The sequence below is a fragment of the Phoxinus phoxinus genome (genome assembly GCF_949152265.1).
Source record: "Phoxinus phoxinus genome assembly, chromosome: 15".
Lineage (NCBI taxonomy): Eukaryota > Metazoa > Chordata > Actinopteri > Cypriniformes > Leuciscidae > Phoxinus > Phoxinus phoxinus.
The window spans coordinates 15,427,530-15,441,592 of record NC_136890.1 but is presented as its reverse complement, the minus strand read 5'-3'; the positions used below and the strand labels follow the sequence as shown (position 1 = coordinate 15,441,592).

Genomic DNA, 14,063 nt, shown 5'->3' with positions numbered 1-14,063 from the left:
ACATATTATGAAATCACAATAATTACTTTGTCAAACATTACATTATAATTGGAATCAAACCTGACCAAGATGTTACAAAGAGAAAAGTTAGAGTCTTTAGAGTTTATCATTTATTTCAAACATCTGTTTTTCATAAAATTCTACAAATGTAAAGCGCGTCACTTTCTATGTGTGTTCTCTGTTGTTTCTGATTTGGAGGATGAATTTTGTCCATTTTCTAAGCGGGGTCAGACAAAATGGAAACAATTAATTTGATTCTAATCATAATGTAAAATTATTGAAAAACTTTTTTTACAGTACAAAAAAAATGCTAAACTTAAACAAAAGTAGTTATTATTGGTATAATTGTGATCTAATACTATGTAGATATGAATCCAAATGGAAAAACTTGTAACAAGATGTCTTTCAGTTAGTCAAATGGCAAATAGTGGAGCTCTGCAGCCACCTACTGGTTAAAGTGATCATTTTTTTACTTTTAAAACTGCATTTCCCAAAAGATGGGAAAAAATATTACACTGACTAAACCATGTCAAATTATCAATGTTATCCCCATGAATGCAAGTTAGAAATGTGGGTCTTCAAGTGAATTTCACATAAAAAGCTGTTTAAATGAATATAGTAAATCTAAAAAAATATAATAAATCCTCCAAAAACTGCACAAATGTGGAGTAAAAACATTAATAAACTGAGTAAAATTACATTTTACTGATGATTTGCTCTTATCATCCGATCATGGTTGTATCTCTCTATTAGTGTTACTCGATCTTAGTGCTGCATTTGATACCATTGACCACAAACATTCTTTTAAATAGACTTGAAAATTAAGTTGGTATTAGTGGAATTGCATTAGCATGGTTTAAATAATACTTATCTGCCCGTTATCAGTTTGTGTAATAGATGTCTTATCGATCAAAGGTTCAGTATGGCGTACCACACGGCTCAGTTCTAGGACCGTTGCCGTTCACTCTGTACATGCTACCCTTAGGAGAGGTCATTAGGAAGCATGGCATTAGTTTTCACTGTTATGCTGATGATACTCAGCTCTATATTTCTTCACGCCCTGACGAAACTTACCAGTTCACAAAATTAACAGAATGCATAGCTGATGCATGACTGGATGACTAGTAATTTCCTACTAGTTAATTCTCATGTACTAACCTAGATTACTGTCTAACACTTGATGGCTGCTCTGTCAAGTCTTCTCTGTCGGTTAGGAACCTGGGTGTGATCTTTGATACCAATCTTTCATTTGAAAGTCATTGTGTCTAGTATCTGTAAAACCGCATTTTTCCATCTTAAAAATAATATCTAAATTACGTCATATGCTCTCAATGACGAATGCGGAACAGTTAGTTCATGCGTTCATGACATCAAGGCTAGATTATTGTAATGCTATTATGGGTGGCTGCATAGGACCTGATGAAGGACCTGCGTGACACGACAACAACGCAGTCCTGAAGTGTCTACTAGCCTCTCCCCTGTGAAGACCTCCCTCCCTTTACCTCTATACAGATAAAACGTTGTCGGGATAATTCCGGTTCACGTGCCTATGTGGAAGGGATAAAAAAGTTATGTATTATACATTTAAGGCTTGTACCTAGGAACCTATTTTATGGTTTACATTCTCGAGCTACCAGGCACTGTTTTGTGCAGGTGGGGGGCCGGATCGCTTTAGGGGTTTTCTGTTAGAATGGTGTCTTATTGTCGGCCCCTAGTTAATAAGTGAATCAATCAAAACTAACTTTAGCTGGACAATAACTTTATTCTAGAGCTGCTGTAAAGCCAAAACAATCACTGTTATTTGAATTTCTTATTATCACTGTAAAGCTGCTTTGAAACAATCTATAGTTAAAAGCGATTTATAAATGAAGGTGACATTTTTCATTAATTATTATTTATTTTTTTTACAAAATTACATACAGATATCATTCCAATTATTATTTTTTATTTGTAGATCTAGAAAGTGTTGACAACTGTACGAAGTCTCATGCCATTTGGACAAAGAGAATTTTTAAATTTATTTTAGCAAAGGTCATTTGGGGTCAAAAAGACCCCGAACAGCGCACAAAGTTGTGACTAATCATGTTAACTCAAGACGGTTACGGTCAACACACACACTGGGCTGATGATGGGAGAAGCAGAAGTGAAGCACAGCTATACGTGTAACCTGATATACTTAATGAGTTTTCAAGATCAGACAGAAGAGAGAACTGCATTTTCTTTTGTCACCTAAAAAACTCAAGCTTTCATTTGAAATGCAATTTTCGTTTTTACACTTTAGTAATAATCATTCAAATAATTTTATATTATTATTAAAGGTGCAGTAAGCAATTTCTGAGAAACACTGTTGATATTTGAAATCACCAAAACAAACACACCCCTAACCAAAATGATCACACCCCTATCTTGATTGTTTCACCCATAGACATGTATAGAAAGGCTAGATGGCTCAAGGCGGAGTCAGTAGTGTCGTCACTTGGCGGCCATCTTAGGTCAGGAGACTGCGCTGCTGCTCCCTGCTGCTGTGGACGGAAGGTGAGTGACATACGCCAACTAAAATGCTCGTAACTTGCTGAATTCTTGACGGATTTACAAACGGTTTGGTTTATTACAAACCTTATTAACGTGGCTATGATTTGTGCTGATGCCGATGTTTAATAAACTCCGTGGCTATAATTTTTCACAAGTATGCAGTTAAATAGCCACATCCCTGACGTTTATGACACACCAAGCCGTTTGAAAATCGGTTGAAAATTGAGCAAAATATAGTTATTTCAGCACTACATGCACAATAGACTTTAATGTTATAACTGGACGAGCGGTCCTGTCCTAAGATGGCCGCCGTGTGACGTCGTCGGGTCCCATTGGCTCTCAGCGCCGGTAAGCCATCTAGCCTTTCTATACATGGTTTCACCCCCGAATTCACAAACCCGCTATGCAACACAGGCACCTCCCCCTAATGAGTGGATACGCCCCTTACTGCTGATTGGCTACAAGTGAGTTTTGGTGCTCCGTTCAATCCACTTTCAACAGCATTTCTCAGAAATTGCTTACTGCACCTTTAACAACAATATAATAATTCCATGATACACACAAACAAAACACACACACATAAAAAAAGACAAAAGACATTATGATTTGCTCAGAAACATCTTATTAAATATCTTTAGGAAGATGGAACAAAACAATTTCTGCTGTTTCTACTAACAGGAGCTGCAACGGCTGGTCCAAGAATATAGCACATTCTGCACTTAATAGATATTCTTTTATTTATAATAGTCTCAAAGCATTGCACCTCTTTCTAAATCTATTAACATGAACAGGAAGTAATGTTAGAAAAATACAATATGAAAACAGTCTAGTTAACAAAAATATTAAATCAAACTAAAGATAAAAAAAAACAAAAAACAACAACACAACAACAAAAAAGAATGGTTTTACTCTTAAATAATAATGTAACAAAGTGGTGCGCTTTGCAGCATGATGGTTTAAGATTATATGCATTTTTTTTCAAAACATCTTTTTTTGTCTGTAAAAAACAAAATGATGTATAAAAAAACAGAATAAAACATTAAAAAGATATTACTATTGAGATAGACCAAATATATTCTTCCGATATATCCCCTTCAAAATAACTGAAGGGTTGTTTCTCTTTGAATCACATGTCACAATGTTATTAAGACCCATTACAACCTTTAAATCTCAGCGGATACCGGGATTCATCACAACTGCTCGGGTTACCAAAATATTCTCATATCAAAACCATATGTAGCATCAGTATTGTTTAAGTACTAATAATAATGTGAACATTGGCCAACGATATAGATGTGTATATATATATATATATATATAGATAGATAGATGTGTATATACATACATATACATACACACACACACTGTATATTTAACTAATCATCCTCATTACTGGACAAACAAGTATGTATACATCACTGCCATCAAAACCTTTATGATTGACAGATAAATCAACAGCACATGATGATAAAAGGTCTTCATAAGTGGTCATATTCTGTTTTCAATAACATTACAATAAACTATTGAAGGATAAAAGTTTTAGGAGATGAGGACTGACACCACTGCAAGCACTATGGGTGTGAAAGGAAGGGGCTTTAGAGGCAAACGGCACACTTTCTCAGTTGCATTTACTTTGGATTCTCAGACAATCATTAAACAAAACAAAAAAAGAGTGCTGACTGTTTTATAATAAAATCGTTCAGGAAAAAAAAGTGCTATAGTTATGGATTCCTTATGACATACAGTATGTTGTATGTTTTGACATTGAGGGATTTGGATTGTAATAATTATTCTACTCGATTACTGTAGCACTCTGTTCCAAGTGTTCACTAAACAAGATCTGGCTTTTAGGTCCCAAATACTGTCACGTAAGTATCCTCAAACAAGTTAAAACACTCTGTGATTGGTTCTTTCCTGTGATAATGCACAGAGCGTTTAATTTTTTTAGTTTTAAATAAGGCTGAAAACAAAGTAACAGTTGTAACATTGTTACCAAGTTGAAATGGTCCTTGCATAATTAGGGGTTTCTGTAAAAACAAAAAAACAAACATAAGATCAGAAGGCTATATTACAGGTTAGCTAGAGTGTGTGAGAGTGAGAGTGAGAGTGAGAGTGAGAGTGAGAGTGAGAGTGAGAGTGAGAGTGAGAGAGAGAGTGAGAGAGAGAGAGAGAGAGAGAGAGAGAGAGAGAGAGAGAGAGAGAGAGAGAGAGAGAGAGAGAGAGAGAGAGAGAGAGAGAGAGAGATCTCCGAAACATGTTTGTTGGAATGACCCACTGAGGAAGCACCAGTTATGTTGTAAATATCGAGACTCTGGAAATATAAAACGTCAATATCTTTCTGCATCAAGCTGACCAGTTGCAACACACACACACCCCTTCAGCAGATCAAATCAAACGTTTAGAGTGGAGAGTTGCTTCTCCCATTCCCTGCTTTCAATCTTACAGTCAGCAAAGGATTTGCACAAAGACTGTAGACGTAGGACATATAAATAAATAAATTACACACCAACAAAAGAAACTCCGCATCTAAAGTGGATACAGTATGAGATGGCAAGCCTCTGATACAGACACGACCATCAGATTGAGCTCTAAGTGAGGTTATCACAGAGGTGAAAGCACAACTGCACACTTTTCAATCAAGTAAGGCTCTTTCATGACCGCTGGTGTCAACAGTCCATCTGAAAATGAGAGTCTCCAATGACAGAGTGAAATCACAGATGCTCAACAATTGGTAACGATAACTGAAAGTGTACATTTAAAGACTTTTTGTATTGTATATGTTACTGTAAATATCATAAAATGTCTGTAAACAAAATATGAGAAAGACTTTATACTAGGACAACTAAATATTAATGAATATTAATTATTGTGATAATGGAGTATAAAGGCTAATTCGACAAACGCTGATCAACGCGGACAATCGGCAGATTGCGGTACGTCGCTTCTCAAACATTTCGTGACCCGAAAAAGGCGATTGAAGACGTTCAATGGGGTAACGCACGGATCCGTCAAAACCCGCCGAAGTGTCTCGCCATTGGTCGTCGTCTGTCGGTTCAGTGTGAATTGGCTTTAAAGGGAACTATCCCTTTAATATGATCTATACAGTTGCAGAGCCTGTCAATAGATGCCCACTAAATGCCCATCACCGCCCCAAAACAAACCACATCTGCAGTGCTTGTGGGATCTACATTATAAACCACATTCACTTGAAAAGCAGTGAGGAAGTGCCACCTATAATCAAACAAATGACAAACCAAAAGAGGGCTCAAAAGTAAAATAAAAATGGCATCTTTCAATGGGACTGCCTGAGTGCAACCATCAAGTTTTTTCCTTCTTTTAAAAACCATGCACTGACTATACATTCGTCTTCCGTGTCATTTTACCTACTGCATAGCTATCTGCCTAGTGTACACCTCTGAAACTTGCAATCACTACAATTTCGAGGTGGCAAAGAACAGTATTTATTACTGGTGATAAGAAACGCCCCCTTCAACATTAACTATTGATCAAGAGAGCAGCTAACTAATGACATGGCTAAAACATAAATTTGTAAGACTGAATCTTTTTCCTTACATTTAAGGCATTGAGACTTGCACATTTGGAAGCAAGACTCGGACACTGGAAGTTAAATTAGGAACAGGCAAACTACATTTTGTGCGTTAATTCAAGCAGTGCAATTCAAACATAAAGCACAATAACCTTGCATCACTACTAGCTCCACTCGCTTTAAGGGGATCCAGAACTGTGCCATGCATAAAGCGAGTATGGGCATGTTTGTGTGTGTTGTGAATGTGAAGGTGTGTGACGGCGGCCACTGCGTGCACGCAGGCACTCATTAGTACGTCATTTCACTTCAAACGCATCCAATTATCTACACATTGATGCTTTGTGCAGACGGAGTGGTGCAGGTCAGCCAAAAAAGGAACACTGATATTGGATTTTTCATCTATCAAGTCTCTGTTGTCATATCCTCCCACACTGAAAGAGATGAACAAGGACACCACTCGCTGTTGTCATGGAGACACCTTCAGATGAGTTCCCAAGCTGCTGCGCTGTCAGAGTTTTCAGAAGCCGTATTAACATATAGCAACCAACTTTAGTGTTGATGACAAACTTGATGAGTGAATCAAAAAGGATAGAGTTTTTAAAGGATTGTGGGATGAGAAGAGTTTATAGCTGGCTGGTCATTAAGGGACTGGACTGTAGATTTCACTGACTGGGTGGAATGAAGCTTTGTGGCGACCATCTAAAAACCTACCGGTGCTAAACACTATACCCCACTTTCTCCCAGTTCTGGCTTTGTCGGCACTTCGTCCTCTCTCCTGTCGTGGCGTTCATGGCAGCCGCGGGCGAAGATGCTCCATTGGTAGCCAGTGAAAGTGGGGCTGATAGGGATGTACTTGAAAATGCGATGGCGCCGCAGGAAGTCCATACCAAAAGGAAGGTCGTAAGACTCCATTCTTTCCCGTTTAGATGTGCTGCTTCTACGATTCATCTTACGGATGCCCCTTTCCTCCAGGGTGCCTGGAATAATATAGAAACAGAATGAACTAAAGCATGACCAACAAGAGAAAACGTTTTTTTTTTTTTTTGCTTCATCGGAATGGGATGATACTTTGTGACTTTGTTGCAATAGCTATGTGAACCCCCCCCCCCCCAAAAAACGCAGACATGATTTGGATATGTTAAAGCAACACTAAATAAATTTTCCTCTTCGGTCCCCCTACAGGTTAGAAGTGGAATTGTCCATTACCGCTGTTAATTTAATAATTTAGCCTAACGCAGCTACTGTCGCACGCACGCTCAATGTTTATCCAGCTTTGGAATGAACGATGTCCACAGACAAGGTAGAGTGTGTTGCATGATTTCATGAAAGTATGATGTATTGCGACATCAGAAACGAAGAAAAACTAAATAATGACTATTGTAACGCTTGACGTAAAGCAAGCCAAATTTGTAGTTTTCTTAGGTCTCATTTGAACTACAGAAACACTACCCGATCTGACAAAGTTACATAGTGTGGTTATAGCAGATATAGGGCCGCAAAGCGAAGGCAGAAGTGACTTTCACCCCGTTACGACTTGATGAACCACTGATGCGATTTTGGAAACATTATTTAAGGTGAAAAAAAATCTTCTTTAGTGTTGCTTTAAAAAGGGCACAAAAACAAAAAACAAAAAGAAGCCACACTTGGCTCCGTCGTGGTCTAAAATGACCAACATAAAAATACAAACAAATAGAGCTTCAGACAACAGTTTTTTACGAGTGTATTATGATATTGGCACCTACCAGGAATAGTATTATCCAGCACAAACGCCACAGAACCTCCAACAAACATGGCAGTTGTAAGCAGAACGTTCAGCACGTGATCAATCTCCACTATACCTATGAAGAAGAAAAGAATAAGAATGCTTACATTGTTCCTCATGTAATCATTTCCCATAAAAGCATGCATGTATTCGGGTTTGGGCATCTACCAGTGACGAGGGGGTTTTCTTTGAGGTAGCTGGGCAGCACCAGGCCGAAGAAGATGGAGAAGCCAAGGACAAACAGGTTGCGGGACGAGTTGAGATCCACAAACTGCAGGTTGGAAAGGCCAACGGCGGTGATCATGCCGAACAGCGTGCAGAACAGCGCTCCCAGAACTGGGTCCGGCAATGATGCGAATAGAGCACTGAATTTACCCACCATACCTAGCAGTAGCATCAGTGCTGCACCATACTGAATAACCCGCCTGCTGCCCACCTACACAATAAAACACACACAGAGAAGAAACACACTCATTTATTTTCATTTAAATGTACTACATTTTATGCATTAGGATGTCAAAGCAACGGTTGTCAGTGATGGTTAAAGTTTCTCAATAAAATCAGGTCTCAAAGATTCTTTTCTGCGCATTTTGTTGTCACTGATCTATTAAATTATATGACAATAACACAAATGACAACAAAAACACTTATTTATATACAGTAACAACTGAGAACATGTCACCTGAAATATATAAAAGTTTGGGGTGGGTATGATTTTTTATGTTTTTTAAAGTCTCTGATGCTCATCAAGGAAGTAATTATTTTATCAAAAAATACAGTAAAAACAGTAATGTGAAATATTACTACAACTTTAAATGTATTTCTACTTTAATACATTTTAAAGTGTAATTTATTTCTGAGATGGCAAAGCTGAATCTTCAGCATCATTACTTCATTACTTTGTGACTTCAGAAATCATTAAAATATTCTGATTTGCTGCTCAAGAAACATTTATTATTATTGTATTGTTGATAATTATTGTATTGTTGATGATTATTGTATTATTGTTGATACAGTTGTGCTGCTTAATATTTTTGTGGAAAACCTGATGCTTCTTAAGGATTCTTTGATGAATTTAAATTTCAAAAGAACAGTCTTTACTTTCTAAATGTTTTGTAACATTATACATGTTTTATTGTCTTTTTTGTCAATTTATTGCATCCTTAAAGAATAAAAGTGTTCATTTCTTTAGAAGAAAAAAAACCTTAATAACCCCAAACTTATGAATTTAGTTAATTCCTAAACTGCAGCAGTTAATGAGTCACCACAAATGATAATTGTGCAACTGTAAAATCAAGGTAGAGGCCTCATTAGAAGTAGCAGAATGTGTGAGAAATAAATAGTTCCCATGGGAACGGCCCTGTGGGAGTGCATAGCAGGTCAGAGCTTATTTCTTTAATGAAGTTCACGTTCAAGAGCTGCTCTCTTCAGCATTTACAGTGCTAATGATCCACTGCAGTCACATGCTGCTATGTGTGTTCACTGTACGTGTTTTTACCACCCAGCTCCTTGAAGCCAAGCACTGTTGATGGTGAAACTGGTTTACGAGTCAAGATAGTGCTATTTTGTTTTCAGTTGTGGCCATCTGGTTAGAGAGTCGGACTTGTAACCCCAAGGTTGCTGGTTTGCTTCTCAATACAGGCAGGAAAAATGCAAAAATGGGGGAGTGAATGAATAGAGCTCTCTTCCCAATACCCACGACTGAGGTGCCATTAGGCAAGGTATCTAACCCCCAATCGCTCCCAGTGTCCAGTGTGTGTCTTCACTACTCACTGCTCCTAATGTGTCTGCACTAACTTGAATGGGTTTAATGCAAAGGACAAATTCTGAGTATGGGTTACAACTCTTGGCCTTCACGTCACAAAATAAATATAAGAGAGGGTGGATAGGAAAAGATCCTACTTTTGTGATGCCCAGCACTCCGATGTTTGGGCTAGAAGACGTGGAGCCATTTCCTGTCCCAAAGACGCCATCGAGGACACAGGAAATGCCCTCCATAAAGATCCCTCTATGGAAAAAGAGATTCCATTATGGGAATGTGGAACGAATTAGATTAGGACAATAACACATGCCAGACGTCTCATCAGTTTTTATATCATGTGCTGCTGTGTCTTTGTGTTGTACCTGTTAATGGCATGTATAGGTGGAGGAGGGGCACAGGAGAGACGGGCACAGGCGTAATAGTCTCCAATGGACTCTATGATACTGGCAACCACAGCACTCAGCATCCCAATCACCCCTGCTGCGGACACTGTAGGCAACCCCCACTGGACTAGAACACACAACCAGTCACACAAAGCATTATGGGCAATCTAAGCTTGTTATTATACAGAAATACCTATATAGAAGGATTATTTAATATATTATATTCACAAATATGCTCATACATTTGGACTGCTGTAACACACAGAAGCTCTTCTCCAAAACCTAGTGAGCTGTCTACATAGGCAGCATCCTAAATGTCATAGAGAAACCTATGTAGCGGATAACTCTACATGCCACACTGGCTCAACAACAAATTATTGCAATAGAATTTGGTGTTAGCATGTTGCTACGTTATGATACTTTAATGAGCACAAACGTAAATAGAAAACACAAATACTGTATAAAACACAATCTTTATTCACACAAGTCATTTTTATTGACAATTTTCAGTATTGAAGGAAATAATTTTCCTGCCTGCCATCAGATTTTTTTTTTTCACTTGGCTTGCAGCGTATTATAGGATTGTCTTTACCATGAAGGATATATGTGAGGTTGCCTTATAAATTCCCTGGTAAAAAACAAACAAAACTGTAGTGCACTTGTAGTGTGTTTAAAATAGTATAAGAATATATAAAAAAAATGTACTTAATATTACTGAAATAAGAGGACTCCTAAGAGTACTTTCTTGACTGTTTCTAATACACTTAAGAACACTTTTAATTAATGTGTTGTATTAATGTCAAATTCAGAGGTGGACAGTAACAAAGAACAATTACCATACTCGAGTACTGTACTTAAGTACACCTTTTGAGTATCTGTACTTGAGTATTATTTTGTCTGGAAACTTTTAACTTTACTACATTTAAAAGACAACTATCATACTTCTTACTCTACTACATTTCTGTCAAGGTCCTTGAGTAGAAAGTAGTAACGTCAGGGATGATTTTGGTCCGATTTTCAACCACAATACAACGTCTGTCCAACGTTGGAGATTAACGTCAATCTGACATTGGATTCTGACACCAACCTGATTATTTTTACAACGTTAATTTTCAACGTTGGGTTTGGTCTTCTAAATGCAAATTTTGTCATTGATTTGGAGCACACTAGCTTATAGGGGGCCGGATACTTGCCCTTCATTATATATTATATATATACTATATGTTATATATTAATGACATGTCACACACACTTACAAGGGTAGGGTATCTTAAACCAGGGGGCGGCTGCCAGGATGCCCTGTCGAGCATCTGTTCGGGCGTAGAACCCATATTTGCCCTTCTCAGGAGGAAACACGTCAGTCACCGTGAAGATGAAACACAGAAACCATGACACAAGGATAGCCATGATGATCTATAGAGAGAGAGAAAGAGAGAGAAACCCAACAACTTAAAAAAGTAACCCAGACATTTGAACACAAAGCCAGACATGTTATCCAACCTCCTTCACTAGCCTTCACAAAAGCAGACAACACAGACCGAATCATCATCAAGGATCAATCTGAGTATATTATGGCTTGCCTCTATCTGCCTCCCACGCTCACTTTCATTGCCATGTCATTGTCTGCTGTGCTTCCATTTAAAAACCATGGCCAAAAAGACCTCATCTATGAAACAGCATGGCAATTACGGCTGTCATCAGAGCTGGCGGCTGATCACGAGCGCTGCCAAGGGTCTGAAAGTGCCAACTCATGCTACTGGGAACTGGAGACACCAGACTGCTAATGATCATGATCATTCCATTCATGGGAATGTGGATCACTTTGTAAAATAAAAGATGCAAGAAAATGATTCTTGAGATCTGGAACAAAATATGTCTCACAATTTTACCTGCCAATAGATTTAAAAAAAAGCACCATTTGTAGAGTGAAATTATTCAGAGATGATTGCTTGAACATAAAAAAACAAAAAACAAACAAAAAAAAAAAAAACAGGAAATATCAATATAATTTCAGCTGCTATGAGGTTGTGGTGTTTTATTATAGTTTGTAATTATTCTCATATCACAACTTTGCAGTTCTAATAACAACCCTAACCAGAAAAAAAATATTTAAATATATATAAGTAGACATAAGTCTCTTATGTTCACCAGGGCTGCATTTATTTAATCAAAAAACAGTAAAAACAGTACAATTTTGAAATCTTATCACAATTTCAAATAATTGTTTTCTGTTTAATACATTTAAAAAATGTAATTTATTCCTCATTATTCCTAATTTATAGTGTCCCATTTATTCATCATTAATCCAGTCTTTAGTATCAAACGATCCTTCAGAAATCATTATAATATGCTGATTTATTATATTATTGTCAATATTGAAAACAGTTTGGGCTGCTTAGCATTTTTGGAAAGACATTTCTAGACGTTACAAAAGATTTCTGTTTAATCAATTATTTAATAAATGTAATAAATACATTTTATGAATGCAAATAAATGCAATTCATTGAACTTTCTATTTATCAAAGAATCCTGAAAAAAAAGTATCACCATGTTCACAACAATATTAAGCAGCACAACTGTTCTCAACATTGATAATAATAAGAAATCTTTCTTGAGCAGTAAATTAGACTGATTTATTTCTGAAGGATCATGTGACACTGAAGACTGGAGTAATAATGCTGAAAATCCAGCTTTGCATCACAGGAATAAATTACATTTTAAAATATATTAAAATAGAAAACAATTTTAAATGTTTAATATCTTAATGTTAATTTTTTTTTGACAGGTACTGTGTATATATTCTCTACATCTTTATGAGCATTCTCATCTTGGATTAATGTGGAGAAACTCACTGGGAACATCTTGAACAGCTGGAAACGGTAAGACGTCCAGCCTTTTTTAGATTTGTAGACGGGGAGCGGCAACTGGATGTTACGAGCGTACTGGGAGAACAGCAGCACCAGGAATATGGTTCTGTTAAAAAGAGCGGAGAGAGAGAGTTTACACGCCGAGTCCACAGAGCCGAAGATCGGTTACATACACAGCCAAACGTGTTTGTGTGCAAGCCGTACTCACAGCATGGCGATGCCCCAGTGTTTGCCTGCCCTCTCTCCAGCAGCCTGGAAGCCCGAGAGTCCGATGAGAGTGACAGTAGGTGTGATGGTGAGCGGCCCGATGTATTTCAACAGGACACCCGGCAAACCTAAGGCCCCTATGACCACCTCGATTAGAGACGAGACTATTATAGCACCCTGGATCTACAGAGAGGGAGAGAGAAAGTACATCTAATCATACACACAATCTAAAAGAACCAAACAAAGAAAAAAAGAGAGGAATTTCCAATAAAAGTGGTAAAGGTTAAAAGCCATTAAGGTAGAAAAATGACATTGACACAGTCCTCTAGGCAGCGTAATGCTCCATTTAATTGAATTCAGCTCAAGTTGCTTAATCTTCATGTCTGCCACGGTTTAGACCAAAATCAATATTAAATCGGTTTACACAAGTCTCTTAAAAAAACAAGCAAAAATGTATGTAGCATTCATACCTTAGAAGCAATATTTATAGTGGCCTCTAAGAGTATTTGAACACTTATCAAAGCATTACTTTAAAAGAAGGTCTGGGTCTATCCTTTTTTTGTGCAAGTTATATGCACATTAGTGTATAATTGTATATACTATTGACAGTATATCTTAATTTACAGACATTTCTATTTCAAATAAATGCTGCTCTTCTGAACTTTATTAATAAACATTCTCACAAAAATATTAAGCAGAACAACTGTTTTCAACTTTGATAATATCCATCCATCCATCCATCCATCCATCCATCCACTGTTATATAAAATAGTTTTCTTTCACAATATTACTGCTTTCAAATGTATAGATCAAATCAATGCAGTCTTGGTGAGCATAAGACACTTCATTCAATAACATTTAATAAATAAATAAAAAGTAGTTGCAGGAATGAAGTGACCAGGGCCAGATTGTTATGGCAAGGCGACTGGGTCAGAGTATCTCTGAAAGGGCAAGGCTTGTGGGTTTCTTCCAGTCAGCAGTGATGAGAATTTACCAACAGTGG

General features: G+C 37.3%; 1 protein-coding gene across 2 annotated transcripts in view; it reads right to left on the bottom strand.

The window, feature by feature from the left end:
* Positions 1-4,695: 4,695 nt before the first annotated feature.
* The window catches only part of slc23a2 (solute carrier family 23 member 2), a 43,978-nt gene continuing 34,610 nt past the window's right edge, over positions 4,696-14,063 (bottom strand). For both annotated transcript variants that reach the window (XM_079638488.1, XM_079638489.1), the window contains 8 exons: positions 13,062-13,243; positions 12,839-12,959; positions 11,243-11,399; positions 9,966-10,113; positions 9,744-9,849; positions 8,010-8,277; positions 7,822-7,917; positions 4,696-7,056 (listed from right to left, as the gene is read on the bottom strand). In XM_079638488.1, the coding sequence (XP_079494614.1) occupies positions 6,803-7,056; positions 7,822-7,917; positions 8,010-8,277; positions 9,744-9,849; positions 9,966-10,113; positions 11,243-11,399; positions 12,839-12,959; positions 13,062-13,243 (1,332 nt within the window). In that variant the 3' untranslated portion in view covers positions 4,696-6,802. The remainder of the gene's footprint in view (positions 7,057-7,821; positions 7,918-8,009; positions 8,278-9,743; positions 9,850-9,965; positions 10,114-11,242; positions 11,400-12,838; positions 12,960-13,061; positions 13,244-14,063) is intronic.